Source organism: Anabrus simplex, chromosome 11 (assembly GCF_040414725.1).
Source record: "Anabrus simplex isolate iqAnaSimp1 chromosome 11, ASM4041472v1, whole genome shotgun sequence".
NCBI lineage: Eukaryota > Metazoa > Arthropoda > Insecta > Orthoptera > Tettigoniidae > Anabrus > Anabrus simplex.
The window spans coordinates 121,154,665-121,175,861 of record NC_090275.1 but is presented as its reverse complement, the minus strand read 5'-3'; the positions used below and the strand labels follow the sequence as shown (position 1 = coordinate 121,175,861).

Here is a 21,197-nt window from a genome sequence, read left to right as displayed (position 1 = left end):
CTCTACTTCCCTTCTCTCCAGAGCTTTGCATGAAATGTCATATCGTTACTTCACCAGGTCGCGCTCAAAGACAAACCCTCTAGACAGTGCAGAATAAACATCTTTTCCAAACAAGAATGAGAGGCAAGATGTCCTGTTCTGATGACCACCATTTTTTAACAAAGGAGTCTCCAAAGAACTTTTATTATTTGTGCTTATTGTCCTAATGATTTTTCTTGTCAATTCTTTCTTTATACAGCTGAAGAGAACCACTAAGTGGTTGAAACATGTCCTGTTAGTGCTAATTTATATTCAATTTTGCCTGAGGCAATAATAAAGTATCGATTAGGTGGTTATTTTACTAACTTCTTGATGCTCCTACTCAGCGGTGATCAAGTCAGCCGCGGCTAGTCACAAGTCCCAAAGGGTGCCTCGTGATGGATAGGCCATTACTATCAATTGAAATAAGCATGATAATTGCATATTTCCAGAGCTATAATGTTACCATTTCTGCAACACAGATGATTAATGCAAAACTGATTTGATAGCTTACTCTACGTTAGAATTGTATGACCCAAAAATGAAAACCCGGATAATTCTACCCTTTCACAAACCCTGCAAGGTGGATCTCTCTGGAGAGATTGAATGCTCATTTTTCTGAAATAAAAATTAAACCGGAAATACACACAATATCACAGACTATAAAATCTCTTCTGAACCAGCCACCACCAAATAGGCCATTCTTTGAATTTCGCAAAGTCACAGAGATTGACGTGAAACGCGAGGTATTATCAATCACATCATCTGCTGTAGGACCTGATGAAATACCCATACTCATAATACAACACATCATTGACATTATTCTTCCCGCCATTACTCATATATACAACACGTGCCTCACAAGTGGCCTCTTTCCAAAAATGTGGAAAAATGCCATTATAAATCCTGTTCCCAAAACTTCCTCGCCTGTACTTATAACAGATTATCGACTTGTTTGCATACTTTCATCTCTCTCCAAGCCTCTTGAACGCATAGTACACGTGCAATTAACCGACTATTTAAAGGCCGGTCTCCACTGATTAACATTTAACAACAACATGTTAAATGTTAAAAGTGTTAAATGTTAACTGGTGACACTATCAACATGTTAAATGTTAAATGTTGATTACTGTTTCATTTAACATTGTGTCCACACTTAATAAACATGTTAAACTTGACTTCCTTTGTTTATATACAGGTAGTTCATCATATCAATTCATGGTAATACATTTAGGTGGTGTCTGGTATTTTCAGACAAGGACAGTGGACTCAGATGAAGAGGATTTGGCCTTTGTTACTGCCATTGTTGCTTCTTGTTATGATTTAGAAATGCAGTTCTATTAGACACATTTCCTCCCATCATCCTGCTCATTGCTTTAAAAGCAAACCATTTTGAAGTATAAAGTTTGTCTGCTTTTCTGATTTTTTGCAATACTCGATTGTACTGGGAGCGGAGGGACGCTAGGTTTTTTTTTTATGCACTCGCGGGAACAATTATAGATAATTTAGAATTCCTGGAAAATGTCGGCTTTCTTCGCTTTATCACTGCATTCCTTTGATGAGACATCCCACAAACAAGCCCTTTCTATTATATCATTAATTAAGTCCAAAGTAATCCTGCTCCACTCCATTTTTGACTATAAATTTTAGTATAGTGCAGAGAGAACAACGTATCATCTGATGGCCAGGCAGGCATCAATTTTTGTAAGTGAGACATAGTCTCTCGTAGTGCATGGCACTGCCGGTGGCTTCAGGCGGCCTATGCAGTGGCATCCACGGTATACACTAGCCTTGCGTCTTGGTAGGTGTGCTAAGTACCAGCTGATGAGCCCAACTTAGCACACGAGGGCGAAACTCAGGCAACCAGGAATGAGTTAGCTGGAAAGTTTATAATGTCCAATAATGGACCATTATATGGTATTACACGTGCGCGTATCGGTAACAGTACTGGTACTGCATTTGTAGCTTATAATAAAGGGAATGAGTGATGCGGAGTGTTTTAATTATAATCCTACTTCACGAGAAGCACGTCGTTTGCATATTTGGCTATCTGTTGACATGGAAACAGAAAGGAAGTTGCCGAAGCTGTGCCAACATCTCACGAACAACGAAATGACTTGACATGTTAAAAATGTTAACCACAATATTCTGAGTTAACATGCAAAATCAATTGGAAGACACAATCACAATATACATGTCAATTGTAACATGTTAAATTTAACATGTTGGTATTAAATGTTAATCAGTGGAGACCGGCCTTAAATAAATACAAACTACTTGACCCTTTACAATCGGGTTTCAAAAAGGGACACATTACGGCCACTGCCCTGCTGAAAGTTACAGATGACATGAGACGTGCTATGGACGAAAGGCAGGCGACGTTACTTACACTTCTTGATTTTAGCAGCGCTTTTGACACAGTAAATATAGACGTACTGGTTGCTAAATTGAAATCGCTTCACCTTGGACAGACAGCTCTAGAATTCTTTCTCTTATATCTTACAGAACGAAAACAACGCGTAATTCTTCAGAACAGGTCATCCGAGTGGGTAATGAAATATTCAGGAGTACCACAAGGCTCTGTACTTGGACCACTTCTCTTTGTTATCTATATTAACGATATATCGACACAGCTAAGACACTGTAAATACCACTTGTATGCTGACGATCTACAGATCTATTATCATTCCAAAATTTCAGACATCAATCAAGCAATAGGTTATATGAACTCTGACTTAAAATAATATCTGTGCATACGCTCATGAAAACTGTATTTTAATTAATCCATCAAAATCTAAATCTATTATTGTTGCGCAGACGAAACAAATCAGCGCGGCAAAAAACAAAAACATTCCTCCACTAACTTTATCTGGTACAATTATTCTGTACGAAAACTCAGTAAGAAATCTTGGTGTAATTATAAACGAGAATCTTAACTGGGGAGAGCACATTACAAATATCTGTAGAAAAGTGTATGCGTCCCTTCACCCACTAAATCATCAAAATATGCTGCCACTAAACATGAGAATTAGGCTTATAAATACTCTTATCCTCCCTATATTTTCCTACTGATGCCACAAGAGAACAACTAAACCGATTACAACGTTCTATGAACTCTTGTATTAGATGTATCTTTTCTTTACGCTATGATGTTCATGTTACCCCTTATTATCGACAACTTTCCCTTCTAAAATTTGAACAATATAGAAACCTCCACGTGGCAGTATTAATATTTCAAGTATTAAAAGAGAATATCCCATACTACTTATCTTCACAACTCAATTTCCTATCCTCTTTCCACCAGCATAACACACGCTCCAGCAGTACACTTGCTATCCCTCTCAGCAGGTCAGTAGCATTTAGCCATTCTTTTGTTGCAAATGGAGCTAGAATATGGAATTCTCTCCCCCACAACATTAGAGCCATAAAATCCTTAAATTCCTTCAAGTTGTCTTGCCGTGAGCATCTCCTCGATGTGTGCCGCCTGGCTGAATAAATCTGGTAGAGTGAATGTGTGTATGAATGTACGTTTACTGTGCTTGTGGTATTTTGTGTCATTCAACTTTTAATTTGTAACGATAGTTTTAAGACATGACTAAGAATATTTATAGAGTTTGTTATTTTGTTTCATAGTTTGTAATGGTAGTTTTAAGATAATATTATGAATATTGCTCTCAGATGTACACTGTTAATGAAGTGTGGTTAAGTGTAAGAGAGGACCACGAGTCCTAACTTCGCCACTACAAATAAAGGCAAATAATAATAATAATAATAATAATAATAATAATAATACATCATGGCCACCAAGCTGGAGTCATGAAGTGGAGCTCTGCGATCTTGACATCTTTTCTCGCGTTCTGTGTAGTGTCGGTTGGTACCAGGGAGTATTTGAGCATTTGATTGGTGTGGTGGTTATGTGAACGTGTTGTCTTGGGAGTCTGGAGCTTGTTTTGATTGATTTGAGGGCATAGTTTTGTTTCATTTTATTGCCCTAAATGCCTCCATGTTGGATTTAACTACAATTGCTCCATAGATAACTTACTAAGAGTGTATGTTGGTTACTAACCTTGCCCTAACAACCACCCACTCGCTAAATTTTCTTGGTCTCCATAGATACTACCAACTAGATACATAATTCCACTCTTCCATTGAGGCTTTTCTAAGGCAACAGATCTTAGCCTACTGCTGGGAGCCATCTTGGTGGTCTGTGATAATATAATAATAAACATCATAGCAGAACATCAGCTACCCGTATGGACTAATAACCCTTACGATGAGGGTGAATCAAAATGAATGATTCATCCGTCGCGGGCTCACGCCCACCAGCTAACATCAACCACGAACTTAGCATGATGGAAACACAAGTGACAGAGCAACTACCTCGGCCTGCACTGCTAACAGTAAAAGCGAACCTAGTCATTCGGATTCTGGGGGACCAGGACATCATGCAGGGAAGAGTCGGAGCTTCCCAAAACTTCTGAAACCCAAGAGAATGCAGTTCATTGGCACACTCAACGTACAGACTCTGGCTAAAACAGGCAAACTCAAGATTGTGACTGATACCTGTGACAAGTTTAGAATTCTTATTCTTGCAGTTCAAGAAACGCAATTTTGTGATTATGATCACTTTGATTCAGGTGGATATCGAATATATAAGGGGAGGCCTGCAATTTAACTCGCAAATAGTAATTTACATATTTTGGGCACTGCATTCCTAGTACATAACAGCATACAGAACTCGGTGATAAATTTTACATCACATTCGGAACGTCTCTCTCTACTCACGGTTAAATGTGCTAACAAAGCCTACACACTGGTTAATGCACATGCTCCGGTGAACAGTGAAACTGACAAAAACAAAATTGAGAAGTTCTGGTTGCAACTCGAACGAGCACTCGCCAAGATACCTCAGCATCACGTTAAAATTCTCCTTGGGGACTTCAATGCACAAATCGGCAGGGAACGAGAATACAGAAGGATCATTGGGTGCTTTTCAGCGCACAAGAAGACTAATGCCAATGGACATCACCTAATCAACATATGTAGCCACGTAGCCATCACAGGAAAATACTCTCCTGAAATCATGAATGTGCAAGTTTTCAAGGGTTACGTAGAGTCCGACCACCATCTTTCACAAATCAAAGTCCGCTTCAGACCTAACCGGAAAAGTTATCAGAAACCTAAAATACCACACATTGATCCAGAATACTTAAAAGATCACGCACAGGAATTCATGGAATCAATGCAGACTAACACAGAAACATGGGACACCCTTCTTGCAACCATTCAAGACTCAGCGAAGAAACTTGGCCAACCTCCACGAAAACGTAAACACAGGTGGTGGACTGCCGATTGAGATAGAGCTCTGGAATCCCGCATGCAAGCCTGGAAGAATTAGCATAGTCACCAAACACCAGAAAATTGGAGTAACTTCATAGAAATACAGAAGCGAACAGCCAAAACTATTAGACAAGTTAAACGTACCTACCACCTCAATAGATTGTCGGAAATTGATTACGATTTCAAAAGGAACAACACTCGAAATTTCTATGGAACTTTTAGAGAAGAACTGACTAACTACAAACCCCCTACTATTTGTTTTCATTGCATCGATGGAACAGTTGAGCCGAATACAAAAGCCAGCTGTGACATCTTAAAGCAGTACTTTGATGCGTTACATACCTGTGAACCTCCTGCCGAAAAACTGCAATTCAGCATATCAACCCCAAACCATGAGTCACTTCCACCAACACATGACAAGATACAGAATATTGTATTAAATCTGAAAAACAACAAAGCACCAGGGGAAGATGGTGTAACTGCCGAGATGCTCAGGATCGGAGGTGAGGTCATTATTGACTGATTACAAGCCATCATTGCGGATATATGGGAGAGCGAAATCATACCTGCAGAGTGGACAGCTGCTTTGATTCATCCTCTACACAAAAAGGGTGACAAGACAGATCCGAACAATTACCGAGGTATCTCTCTCCTCTCAATTGCTTACAAAGTATTCTCTCGTGCTCTCCATACCAGATTAGAACAACAGATAGAATAGAAGATTGGAGAATACCAGGCGGGCTTCAGACCTCACCGATCATGTGCAGAACAGATCTGGAACCTCTAGATGATTCTCCAACATCGCCAATCAATTTGAACAGTGGTCACTTTTGTTGACTTTTAAAAAACTTACGACTCAATTGACCATGCCACCCTATTAGATGTACTTCATGAATATGGTGTTGACAACAAAACAACGAAGTTAATCCAACAGACTTTAACTAACACAACTTCTAAAGTGAAATTCATGGGCGAAATCTCTGAATCATTTGAGATAAGAACAGGCGTGAGGCAGGGTGATGGATTATCTCCACTGCTGTTCAATTCTGTACTAGATAAGATCGTTAGAACATGGGAGAAAGAAGTACACGGGATAAATATGGGAACGAGAGATAAGCGAATCGATATTGTCTTGCCTTTGCTGACGACCTAGCAATAATCACCCACACTCCCGAGGAAGCCAGAACCGCTCTTGAGAATCTGCATGAGATTGCTATTAAGACTGGCCTCCAAATATCATATGAGAAAACACAGTACATGGACTCCAAGAACACCAGTGTGGAATCACTTGGGACCAAATATGGCAATATCATACGAGTTAAACATTTCAAGTACTTAGGTGAAATTATCGGAAGCACTGGTAACGACAGGATAGCCAACAAAACCCGTGCCAAAAAATTACGTAAAGCCTACACAGTCACCTGGAATATCTACAATAAGAAATCCCTTTCCATCCAAGCCAAGCTGCGTCTCTACCATACAGTAGTTCTTCCTGAAGCACTCTACGCGATTGAAACATCAACACTGACCATCAATATCAATGGCATCGAGAAAATGGAACGGCAAATACTTAGGAAAACATTTGGACCAAAGTTCCAAGATGGAATATGGATGTGAGAAAGCTCGGAAGAACTTGACTCGCTGACCGAAAGATTCACTTCAATCGCCCGGAAAAGCTGTATGCAATTCTACGGACATCTAGCACGAATGGATGACTCGCGACTGACCAAGAAAATCTTCCTCATTATCAGCGGAACCCAACAAAATAAAGTACGGTGGCTTGCTGACACCCAAAAAGATCTCGCAGAAATCGGCGTTGACCCACTGACAACTACAAGGGCTACATTTATACACAAAATTAACTTGCACAGTTTTGCAGCCAGACAATGTACAAGAAACTTGAAACTCCAGGAGGCATGGACTCAAGAAAGACGATAGACTCACAGTGCGAGGATGAAGAAGTTTTGGGAGGATAAGAGAAACAAGAAGAAGAATGCTAACTAATGGTTCTACGTGCTCCTTAGAGGGCCTAACGCATATATAATAATAATAATAATAACAATATAACTATTGAAATTATTAGGGGTCCTCCTATTCAGTACAAAAACATTTATTAAAGTGAATTGATCGCATGTCGTTCACATGAGGTATTAGTTTCAGCAATTAACTCGTGCCTTCATCAGCCAACAAGTCAAATCAGGCAAACACAAACAACTTTAAAACACACTGCAACACCTGCAGAGATGAATATTAAATAAAATATGGCACATGATGATATTACACTTTAGTATAAAATCCTTTTAAAAATGATGACTCCATTGTTTTTTACACATGGTAGTTTGTCCAGCTTGTATATGTCTTTAGTTCTTTAATCTTGTTGAAAATATGCTGCAGAGTTTAATGTCATGTGATGTTGAGATTTTTGTTTGATTTGTGGTTTGGTTCTGAAAGAAATGTTCATGTGATGGACTTGGTTAGACCCAAAGAATTAATTCTCATTTCAGTGTGGGGTTTTGGAACCTGGAGAAGAAATTAAAAGCCGAATTAGGCAAAAGATAGGAAGGAAAGAATAAAACGAAATGTCTAGAAATGATGAGAAATGACTAGAAACGAACTCACCTTAAGCAGCCTGTTTGACTGGCAGACGGAGCTGGACTGATGGATGTGATCATAAGGTTAAGGGCCGAGGTGAAGGGGAGGGGACGGATAGAGGCGGAGCAACTGTCAGGGAGCTAGGGTGGAGCGGAAGGATGTGGTAGTGGGGGGTAAATGATGAGGATATATATTACGTATGGTTTGAAAGGTCGAGTTGTTTATTGATGGTCTAATATTTTTTAACCGTTTAATTAAGAGATCAAAAAGAATATTAGATCTCTCAGAAATTTTATTAAAATTATAGTTAGGATTGAAATATTGACCACTATGAATACAACAATTTTTGACAATGTTCATGATTGGTCCTTTATTTGCTATTTGAAGTATCTAAAAGTCATGTTCAATGTCAGTGAACTTATGATTAGCGTAATGTGTTGGCCTATAGCAGAAAACTTGTTATATCTTACTGCGTTGATGTGCTCTGAATATCTGGTTGTGAAGCTGCGTCCTATTTGTCCCACGTAAGAAGCACTGCAGTCATTACACTTGAATCTATAGATTCTGGATTTAGGAAATATGTTAGAGGTATTGACAGATGCTGAATTGTGTATAATTTCTGAAGTCCTGTTATCAGTTGTGAAGAAATTTTTTACGTTATGTTTTCGAAAGAGATTGGTGATTTGACGGACATTGTTATTGAATGTAAAAGTAGATGAAATGGTAGTTTTAGGTTTTTCTTTTGTGAGAGTGTTCTTAAGCTGGTGTCTGAATTTATTGATTATCTGTTCTATAAATGATCTGTTCTAACCGTTGAATTTGGCGATTGCCCTTATAGTGTTGAGTTCGTTATTGAGGTCTTTCTTAGTCATAGGTATCATGAATGCATGATGAACCATGCTATTGTACGCTGCCCGTTTGTGTGTTTGGGGGTGTATGGAATCTTGACAAATAGTACTGGCAGTTTGTGTCTGTTTCCTGAAGATTCTATATGATTAAGCGAAAGGGTTTCTGAGAATAGTTAAATCCAGGAAATGTGTCGTCAACATACCTGGCCCAAATAAGGATATTTGGAAACATAAAGAAATTATTATTAATGACTAGTTTCAGAAGAGAAATTAAATCTTGTATTTCTAATTTACTGAGAGAACTCTGTTTAAGTTATTTTCAATAATAAAGGAGAGGTTTTTTTGCTAGTTGTGTTACGTCGCACCGACACAGATGGCTCTGATGGGATAGAAAAGGCCTAAGAGTGGGAAGGAAGTGGTCATTGGTCTTAATTATGGTACAACTCCAGCATTTGCCTGGTGTGAAAATGCGAAACCACGAAAAACCATCTTTAGGGCTGCCGACAGTGGGATTCGAATCCGCTATCTCCCGGATGCAAGCTCACTGCCGCGTGCCCTTGACCGCATGGCCAATTTGCCCAGTAGAGGAGAGTTTGGTTGTAGGTATGCTTGGATACATATTTACTATGTCAAAAGAATGAAGAGTATGGTTGGGTTGTATATTGAATGACTTCATTTTTTCAATTAGTTCGGTGGTGTTTTTGATGGATTTTTTAGAGAGAAATTGATAGTTCTTAGTCAGAAAACGTTGACCAAATTGAGAAAATTTATATAGAGGGCTGGGTTTGTAGTTAATAATGGGCCAGATAGGAATATTAGCTTTATGTATAGACAATAGACAAAAAAGAGGACGTATGATAATCCTGTCGGGTAATGTCCTCCCTATCGATGACGACATAATGTTTGATGGAATGAACCTCTTGTTAATATCCCTGTAAAAAGTAGTTATTGCTGTTGTCTGGTAATTATAAGGAACAGTGGAACGATGATAAGGCAGAAAAAAATATATATATCCATAATATTATGCATTGTAGGAGCAGTAAGATCAATACTTACGTAGACATTTTTAGCCTGTATTGCAGTGCCACCTCTTCTCACCTTAAATGTGGATTTTCATTAAATTCTGCTTAGCTGTCTTCTTACGATGCACATACATACATACGACCAAAATTTAAATATTGCGTTTTCTTCTTATTGGGACCAGTCTTAATAATTCAGATCACAGTTGAGATTCCTTATGTTTACTGTGTTTGTGGGACTAAACAGTTATTTATTTTCAGGTTTCTCCTACGGAATTGGAAAACATCATTATGGAACTGCCTGATGTGTCAGACGTGGCTGTGGTTGGCATCCCTGACGACAAGGCGGGGGAGATTCCACGAGCATTCGTCGTCCTTCGACCGAATTCAAAGTTGACAGAAGGAGAAATCATCGAGCATGTGAAGCCCCGAGTAGTGAAATACAAGAACTTAAGTGGTGGAGTGAGATTTCTTGATGTCATCCCTCGTAACCCATCTGGCAAGATTCTCCGACAGAAGCTGAAGACTCTGTGATGTACTTACCTGTGCCAGGAAACAGACAGTATTTCATTAAGACAAGGAATGCAAATGGTGGAAGTTAATTGTTCATAATTCTCTCTCTCTCTCTCTCTCTCTCTTTCTTGGTGATTAAAGGTGAAATACTCTTCTCCTCACCTTCCAGTATTAAGAATTAGACTGTTTCATGAATAATTGCCAGAAATATTCTTGTGTATTTGGTTTAGGAGGAATGCAATATGTGCATTAGTTAATGCTATCACTGTCTAGGGAGCGACAGAGACACCAACTCAGAGAAAGATATTGAGGGATGTTATACATTTTCAAGCAGGAAAGTCATTAATAATGTGGTAACATTTTGTAACGAAGAGGGGTTTAAATTCTCTTCTCAATTAGGCAGCAGTCCACAGCCCCCTCCGTGCCGTTCCTAACATATACGTCCTCCTTAGATCTCAGGAGGCAAATGGAAATGTGACCTCGCATGAAAACGGCAATGGTTCATGAAACAGGTCAACTCTGAGAATGTAAGATGGAGTCCTTCCAGCTCAAGACTCTCTCATTGTAGGTAAACACAGGGAGCCTAGCGAGCCTTCGTTGGGTGCAGCGGAATCATTACACTGTTCTCTGTGTACCGTGATTTTGTCAGTTTGAATGAGAACCTATTTTAACTCACTCTAGGCCCACCAGTGATAGGTCGTTGATGATCTGTGAACTCCAAAGCAATCTGAGTTCATTATTATCAAGGGGCAGTGTTCCGATGCCACAAGCACGTGGCGCACAAATGGCCCCACTAAGCTATTTGGGACTACAGAGAACAGTCGGGACACCATGTGGGCTGCTGTTTACGACCAGGAAGGAACAAGGAACTACTTGGGTAGTGAGGCCAGAGAACTGGAACAGGAGTAAGAAAAACAGGATAGGATAGAGGTATCAGGAAGAAGTTGATAGTGGATGGCACGAGAGGTAGTGATGGAAGTTCTGAGATGTAGATTTTTATTCTGCAATTTTGGATAAGTTTTCAAATCAGCGCTGATGGATAAGAATAACTTGTAAGGAACGTGCTGGACAATTCAGGTTTGAGATGTTCCTAGTGCACAATGGGTTCGCGTAAACTTCCTGTTGTGTGCCTTGAGCCTTGAGTCTAATGGTACACCATTACAACTATGATGAAGACAGAATACAAGTGTTTAGCACCATGGATGGAGTATACAGTCCTCACCAGCCTTCCCCGTTCCCTGAGGTGCTCACTCACAATTATTTCAAATATTTTGCTCCCATAACTAGTTAGGACATGATAATCTTTTGGGATTTTGTCTTCATGTTTCATGGAGAATTGTCTGCATCTTCAGAAAAAAACATGTCTTTCTATGAGGAAGAAGTTTTTATGAAATACTGTTACTCTACTGTACACATGCCACTCCACCATACCATGAAGAATGTTGGCGTTCTACACTTTTAGAAGATTAGAGTCCAGATTTGAGAGTAGTACTAGGAGCAACAACTAAACAAGGAACATTAACTCATGTTATTAGAAGTTTGGAACATACATTGGAAAACTTAAGCAATACTACGCTTTTCCATTCATAGTTCAAAGGACATAAGTCAATGACTGATTTTAGCAAACCATGTATTTTACTAAGAGAGTCGTAAGTAACTTTTATAAGGAAGAATGTTCTCAATTCATCATTTGTCTTAATGTTTTACTATGGACAATGAACACTGTAATTCTCCAATTCTTAATCAAGTTGCTTATAATTTTATTATAATGTACTCATGATGACATGTTTACAATGTTCATGGGACTTTCGTCAATCTCATAAACTGAAATGTATAGATTATTGAATAGGTGGATAACCAAGTTTTTTCTCAATTGTGTTTAAAATACTGGACCGTGCTCTCCATTAATCACCCGATGGCTGACTGTGGGAATACGTCTGTATGTTGTAACAGCAAAGAGGATAGGGGAGGTGCATTGAAAAACCAACAATTACAAAAGATGAAGAAAAGAGACATTCATGAAATAAGTAAGAATCACACAGTAATCGGTTACTCTCTTCATCATAGGCCTGCAAATTTATTTAGCTTAAGTTTTGTGTGCTGTATTCAAATCTGCTTTTCCAATCATATAAGCTTTTCTTATCATGTAAAAGACAAATACTTAAATAATAATTTCTAATAAAGAACACAGATATGATAAACATAGCGTATCTCCTTTGCCTTGTGCAGCATAGTCACAAGAAAGCACGCGAGAGCAGGAGGTCACGACAAGGAAGCAATGGAACTCTGGGCAAACTGTGTCAGGGTCACCAACAGACAATACAATTCTTGAGAAAAACATCAAAACACCATAAATGGTTTAAACAGTGAAACACTTTATGAAACCAAAAGACTTAAATGTGGTGAAAAAAATTGAAATGAAGTAATCAGAAATTAAAAACCATGAAAAAATTTAAATAAAATTTGGGAAGATTAAAACATTAAAATCTTATAACATTGTATTCCGAGATTAAGTTTGACAATGAATTCATTTTTCAAGATTAATACCTTCTTTGCTTGAACTAACCTACATATTTTAAAATTCTGTAATTGGTGCACCATTAGAAGTAACTATTTAAAGCTCAAATGGAAATAAAAGGAATATCATCTATTAAAAATGTCTGTAAATATGAATAATCTGTGCATTGGTAAATTAGACAGAAATAAACACATCCTTGGACATGAGTTTTGAAAAAATTAAAAGCTTATTTGTAAGAAACATCCCCATAACCATCTTATTTTTCAGGTAAATTCTTATCGAACTGCAGTTCCATTTAAATAAAATTTATCTTGGTTGTAAAAAGTATCCTTCCTTGAGTGCAGTAACAACCAGAGAATAATAGAAATGTAATTAATTGCTGGACATTTCTAGTAGAAAATTGAAGTGCACACAAATTAAGAAAACCAAAAAATACCAAAAGGTACAAGAAAAAAAAAGACACACACACTCACACAAAAACACCCACCCCCAAAAAAAAGAGAAAGGGAAAAAAATTCCCAGAAAAAGATTTAAAACACTATGAATTGCCTAAACATGGAAGATCCACCCAAATAAATTAATAAAACTTTGCAAAGCCACAAAATACTTCAAAGATCACAATCCCATTTCTCACATTATCTACACATCTCACTACATTCATGACAATCCAAACACGACTTGAAGCATAAGTAGTCATCCCAAGCGTCTAATCAACTGACGCATCCCCAAAACAGTACCAGTTAGGTAATCCATTGTGTCATCAGTATAATCTTAGTGCTGAAGCGTAGAAGTATTGTAAAGAAAGAAATAGAATTAAGTAATTTAATAGATATATACTCACCAGATATTGTAATAAGAGTTGAATCATGGCTGAGAAATGATATAATGGATGCAGAAATTTTCTCACGGAACTGGAGGGTGTATCGTAGAGATAGGATAGGGATGGCAGCAGGGGGAGTATTCATTCTGATGAAAGAAGAATTTGTAAGCTACAAAAATGTTAAAGATAACAAACATGAAATTCTAGGTGTAAGGCTCATTTCTGAAGACAGGCAACTTGATGTCTTTGGACTGTACAAACAGGGAAAGGGTAGCGCTGATGTTGATTCAGAATTATTTGAAAAGATAATCAGCTATGTGGGAAACGATAAGGAAAGGAACGTGATTGTAGCAGGTGATCTCAGTTTACCAAATGTCAATTGGAAAGGTAATGCGAATGACAGGAAGCATGACCAACAAATGGCAAATAAGTTAATATATGGGAAAAGCATCTGATTCAGAAAGTGATGGAACCAACCTAGAGGGAAGAATATTCTGGATGTGGTGCTGGTAAAACCAGATGAGCTCTATAGAGAAACCAAGTAATAGATGGTATTAGTGATCACGAAGCTGTTTTTGTGGTAGTTAAAAATAAATGTGAAAGGAAGGAAGGTATTAAAATGAGGACTATTAGGCAGTATCATATGGCTGATAAAACAGGCATAAGGGAGTTTTTAAAAAGTAACTATGATCGGTGGAAAACGATAAATAAATGTAAACAGACTCTGGGATGGGTTTAAAGGAATAGTTGAGGAATGTGACAATGGTTTTGTACCTTTAAAGGTGGTAAGGAATACTAAAGATCCACTATATTATAACAGATAAGTAATGAGACTAAGAAGGAGGTGCAGGTTGGAAAGAAATAAAGTTAGAAATGGCTGTGGAAATAAGGAGAAATTGAAGGAACTTACTAGGAAATTGAATCAAATAAGTTAGCTAAGGATAACATGATGGCAAGCTAATTGGCAGTTATACAAATTTTAGTGAGAAATGGAAGTGTATGTATAGGTACTTTAAGACAGAAACAGGTTCCAAGAAGGATATTCCAGGAATCATTAATGAACAAGGGGAGTGTGTATGCGATGATTCTCAAAAGGCAGAAGTATTCAGTCAGCAGTATGTAAAGATTGTTGGTTACAAGGATAATGTCCAGATAGAGGAGGTGACTAATACTAAAGAAGTTAAAATTTACCTATAACAACAATGACATTTACAGTAATATACAAAAGTTGAAAACTAGAAAAGCGGCTGAAATTGATAATGTTTCAGGGGATATACTAAAGACAATGGGTTGGAATATAGTACCATATCTGAAGTACTTACTCTATTTGATTATTGTTTGCATGAAGGAACTATACCAAGTGAATGGAGAGTTGCTATAGTAGCCGCAGTGTACAAAGGAAAGGATGATAGACATAAAGCTGAAAATTACAGGCCAGTCAGTTTGACATCCATTGCATGTAAGTTTTGGGAAAGCATTCTTTCTGATTATATTAGACATGTTCGTAAAATGAATAACTGGTTTGATAGAAGGCAGTTTGGGTTTAGGAAAGGTTATTCCACTAAAAGCTCAACTTGTAGGATTCCAGCAAGATATAGCAGATATCCTGGATTCAGGAGGTCATATGGACTGTATCATGATTGATGTATCTAAGGCATTATAGGGTTGATCATGGGAGACTACTGGCAAAAATGAGTGCAATTGGACTTGACAAAAGAGTGACTGAATGGGCAGCTGTGTTTCTAGAAAATAGAACTCAGAGAATTTGAGTAGGCAAAGCTTTATCTGACCCTGTAATAATTAAGAGGGGAATTCCTCAAGGCAGTATTTTTGGGCCTTTATATTTTTTTTAATATACTGTAACAGTAAATATTATTACATCGGCTAGCAATGCATGAGACTTGATGCAGGGCGTGTCCGGTCTCTATCTGAATCGTTACAGAAGAGAGGGTTGTAAGAAAAAAGTATAATGGAGTTTTTCTTTGTTGAAGAGTTTATTCATAAAGTAAAGGTCAAAATTCAACATCACCTCAGTACAGAAGTTACAGTAAGTGTCTCTCCTTGGGTTGGGCTGGAACTGGTACATTACAGGTTTGCAATGTTCATTTCCAGCTGCACCATCTTCTGAGAAGGTGTGGAATATCTCAAATTTCTGGAAGTTCTCGAATTTCTGGAATATCACAGCAATAATAATAAGTATTTCTTATCCACCTATTGATTTGTATTGAATAGGTGGATAAGAAATAATTCTTATTATAATTGCTGTGATCAACATCATTCAATATGGAACAAACATGAGGATAATGACCTGTTTCTGGAATATCTCGAAGTTCTCGATGATTTTTTTCTAGCTGCTTTACGTCGCACCGACTCAGATAGTTCTTATGGCGACGATGGGACAGGATAGGGCTAGGAGTGGGAAGGAATCGGCCGTGGCCTTAATTAAGGTACAGCCCCAGCATTTGCCTGGTGTGAAAATGGGAAACCACGGAAAACCATTTTCAGGGCTGCCGATAGTGGGGTTGGAACCTACTATCTCCCGAATACTGGATACTGGCCGCAATTAAGCGACTGCAGCTATCGAGCTCGGTCTCGATGATTTAGGACCACTTGTAGAAATGGGAACGACACTGCACTAGTGTTCGAACGAACTCGTAAGCTATTCAATCTCTGCACAAACAATTTATTAATAATGATTTCAAACAGATCACAGGTAACCTTAGACTGTCCCTAAAGTCTGATCAAACTTGATGATTATGATATAATGTCACTGACGTTGAAGTTAATACAGTCAATAAAATAAGAAATCAAATTGAACTCGTAATGTTAATTGAGACTGAATCTGTGATGTGTCAGCCAGAAAGAAAATAAACAGGTCACTTTATCACAGTCAAATATGAATAATGTTGGCTGAATAATAATGCAGGAAAGGAAGTATTTCACTTCTTATCACTTTCAAGTTCACACAGTTCTATTCCGAATTGATCCTTGAAATAAACTGAACTAAAGAATCTTATTCTGTGAATTTAATTCCATTCAAAATTAAATAATGTTGAAATGAAAACACTGTTTGTTCGAGAACTGTCCTGAGTTCGACATAAGTCCTAGTATAATAATTAATAAATGTCTTATGAACCAGTTCATTTAATCATAGATTTGAGACTATGTTCTACCAAGACTCTGACCACTTGGAAAAAAAATCTAAGTTCGTTGGCACTGTTAGATTCAATTATGTCAGTAACTTGGTAAAGGTGTTACCTCTACTATAGTGGTAACACCAAACAAGGCACAAACACAGTTAAAAGGGGAAGGTAAGAGTACAATACACAATATAAGAAAACACTACACACTCGGAAAAACAGTAGCTAGCATACGCGGATCTCCAACAAAACAAGTACGTAACTTATCAGTAGGGCCAACTAGTGAACGACAAAACGGGAAGATGGAAGGGCTGGGAACCTACCAAAGGCATGGACATGGCTTAGATAGCGGATTTCGAAATGAATCACCGTGATCCTTAGTTTTAAAAATATTATTTACAAGATAATTCTACAAATACATTCCAAGTTATGAGCTATAAGTTCAGTGATCTACATAGGTTATTCGTAGTAGTGTAAATTCAAATTACAAATCAAGTGTACATCTAGTTACCAATGCAGTAGTACAATGCAATTTACAGGTTATCCAAAATCTAGCGTAGGTACCTAAAGTAATACAGAACTATCAGAGGCAAACCCCAAGGGAAATATTATTAAACTACAATATACATATTTTAGTCAGAAACAAAACGGGAATGCCTCGGAAACGAACAGGTAAGTCCAGCTGAAAAACTAAGGCGTCGTAAGTAACTAATTTGGTGAATCTAGGCGAGGTTAGGGCAGACTCCTGTATGAAAGGCACATCGGAACATTACGGAAATTTTAGCAGGAAAGGAATTCAAGAGTGCTTACCCGAGCAGAGTGCCATCCCCGAAGCCGGGGGACGTCAACCAGATAGGCTGCTCACAGACAGATAAACTGAGACCGACAGAATTCAGGATACAGAATTCATTCGAACACTGCCTCGCTCACAATATATAGGAATTACTGGCCTTGGAGGTAACCAATCAGCGTGCACGTGTTCCCTATCGCCACCTAGACTCACCAATCACAACCTTACTTTCGATCGAGAACTTTGACTAACATTCTAGAATACGCATGATCGCGAAAGTCGTATTTTTCCAGAATAGACAGAACACACTTTCTAGAACACATACCAACAAAGTAACACACCTGTACAAAAGTTATGTAACTTTCTAGATCTTTCCAGGAACTATAGACAGAATTCTACTATTTACAAATGCCTATGTTACAACATTATACAGTACAGGTTAGGTCAATAAAAATAAAACATCATATTGTATTTTACAAACAATGACTTCAAAAAAAAAAACATTCCACTCGCATTACATATTTCACTTGTAACATCTTCCTCCTCCCGAAAGTCGAGCCCTGCTCGACCAATAATATAACCTCACTGGGGAGCAAGCGATAGAACGTTTTCACACAGTACCGATAGTAAAGGTACATTACTTTAACACACCTGATTCCTTGAAGTTAACTTTGTCACAACCAACAACACAAACTGTCACATAATTTTCAAAAATAATATAGATCTACCTCTCGAATAAATATCACAAAACCCACATGGATTGTCACATTGCACTTCCAAAATGCCTTCTTTCACAGATGATTAGACAATTTGTAGTCTGTCTACCAAATCATGTACACCATACTTTCTTCGAATGTTAGAAATACCAAAACTTCTCATTTGTTGCTAACACGTTTGCACTACTTTCCCCACAACAGTCACAGCACAGCTAGGCCACAGGTTCTTGCTGACGATGCGGCTGCCGAAACGGCCGTTTGCCGCCAGCCTCCATTCAATGTCAGTCCAAACCCGACCCTAGGTGAGATGCAGTTCAGTGGTCTCTTACATCAAATAAGCCGGGGTGAGACACCGTCCAGTCTGCCTGCCACCAAAAGGATGTTCCCCGCAGGATAGTGGTGCCGGATGGTGACGCCCAAGGCACACAGTGTACCTCCCAATTTGGCACTTCAGGTTGCTGTCCGAAGAAGCTGGTCACTGCACACACTGTAACACACACAAACCGCAGCAGACAGGGGAATACTTTGAGGTAAAAGTATGCTGCTGGGCTCAAGATATCTCGTAGAGTCACCCGATGGGTGGCTTAACAACTATGCAGGAGGGATTCTCCCTCGCACACCAGGGATATTAGGGCACTAGCCCCGGGGTAAGCACTGCTATCTACAATTCACGTGACAAGATTATGGTGGGGCTGAAAAGAAACTACAGGAGGGTGCCCTAAACCTGACCGTAAAAGGAAGAAAATTCCAAGTAGTGACCCTAAACTAAAACTCATCTAACTTATAATACTAAATCGATTACACTAGAGGATACCTAAAGTATTCACTTACACAATTACTTACAACTAACTTACAATAAAACTTATTATTATCTTATAACTGAAACCTTATAAATAACCTTACAATAAACTTATTTTATAACTAAATTCTTACAAATAACATACAACTAAATCTACAAGGTCACCAACAATGGTATTTACCCTTCCCTACCAGACTTAAGGTACCTTGATCTGGGAGAGATATACTCTGCTGATCCTTTTCCTTTCAGGATCGCTCACCAATAATGTCACCGGGGTAAGGAACTTTAAGATGGTGCAGGGACCTCGAAATCTGGGGGCCAACTTACTGATAACATGGTCCGCAGCACTACTGACCGGATGTGTTCTAATACATACCCGGTCACCCACAGAGAGATCGTGCGGTCTTCGCCCGTGGTTGTAATTATGCTGGACCTTAGCGTAATAAACCTTCAAGTTCTTTCGTGCACGGTGCCAATTAGATCGGATCTTTTCTGGACTGGCATCGTCGGGCAGAAAATCCTTAATTGACCATAGGTTAGATAGAGGAGAATTTGGAGTAAAAGCCAACATCAACGAAGCAGGGGTTTACTTGTGGCTTTCATGGACAGCAGTGTTAAATGCAAATGACAACCAATTCAATGAAGAATCCCACTTGGAGTGGTCTGAGGAGTGATAAGCGATTAGGGCAGATCGCAGGTTAAGATTCACTCTCTCAGCATAATTGGGCTTCGGGTAATACGGGGTAGTGGTTACGTGAGCAATGGATAGATCAAAGCAGAAATTCCGGAACTGGGCAGAACTAAAGGCTCTTGCATTATCACTTACCAAGAATTGACAGGGTCCAAACGAGGCGAATATCTGTTTCAAGCACGAGATGGTGGAGTTGGCGTTAGCCATCCTAGTGGGGAACAGCCACGTAAAGCGCGAAAAGGCGTCCACACACACGAGTATGAAACGATGACCATTCCGAGATCTCGGGAAAGGACCAACATAGTCTATGAACAGTCTCTCCATGGGGCAAGAAGCTTGCTCAGAAGACAAGAGACCTAGACGAGTATTCGGGGCAGGTTTACTGATGTTGCAAATCTTACAGGACTTGACAAGGGTACGGATCTCGCTATCCATGGATTTCCAAATAAAGTGGTTACGGATTTTTTCTCTTGTTTTGAAAACGCCCAGATGACCGCCCGCTGGGGATTCATGAAAGTATTTGAAGAGAGCCGGGACCAGGTTAGTTGGGACTACAATTTTGGGTCTCTGCGACCACGAGCCGGACAACACAAGACACCATTCTTAAGAATATAGGGCTTAACATGCTCACCGGATTTAATCCTGTCGACAATGGCTATTAACTCAGGATCACCCTCTTGATGTTTGGCAATATCCTTGAAAAGGAAGGGAGAGTCAGTGAGAACAACATTGACAAAAGCTGATACTTGTTCGGAAGATGAGTCTACTGGCTCGGATTGAGGGTCAGAGCTGTCTGGATGGAACATTCTACTGAGGCCACCAGCCACAACGTTTTCCGTGCAACGAATGTGGCGGGCTTCAAATTGGAAGGCTGAGATACGCACTGCCCATCGTGCTAGACGACCGGTCTTTCGCGGCTTGGCCAGTACCCAACTCAACGCCTGATTGTCAGTTTCCAGATCGAAAGGCAGATGTTCCAGGTACATTCTGAAGCGTTCTAAAGAGCAGACAACCGCCAGGGCTTCCAACTCATAAATGGAATAATTGCGCTCAGCAGGATTCAGGGCACGGGAAGCATAAGAAATAGGACGACGCCCTTCTTGAAATTCCTGTAGAAGAACTCCGGATATGCCTGAGGAAGAGGCGTCAGTCTGAAGAATGAAGCGTTTAGAAAAGTCTGGCATAGCCAGTACAGGGGCGTTACATAAGGCAGATTTCAAGTCCATGAAGGATTCACGTTGGGCATCAACCCACACAAATTTGGCGTCCTTTTTTCTCAAATCGTTCAACGGAGCTGCACGTTCAGCAAAATTAGGAGTGAATTTGCGAAAGAAATTCACCATGCCAATGAATCTGGCTACAGCCTTGACGTCCTTTGGAGGGGGAAATTCTG

At 39.1% G+C, this 21,197-nt stretch overlaps 1 protein-coding gene across 2 annotated transcripts in view; it reads left to right on the top strand.

Annotated features, from left to right (window-relative positions):
• LOC136883075 (uncharacterized) overlaps window positions 1–13,072 on the top strand; it is a 361,554-nt gene extending 348,482 nt beyond the window's left edge. For both annotated transcript variants that reach the window (XM_067155245.2, XM_067155244.2), the window contains exon 8: window positions 10,079–13,072. In XM_067155245.2, coding sequence (XP_067011346.1) covers window positions 10,079–10,351 — 273 coding nt within the window. In that variant the 3' untranslated portion in view covers window positions 10,352–13,072. The remainder of the gene's footprint in view (window positions 1–10,078) is intronic.
• The last annotated feature ends 8,125 nt before the right edge of the window (window positions 13,073–21,197 follow it).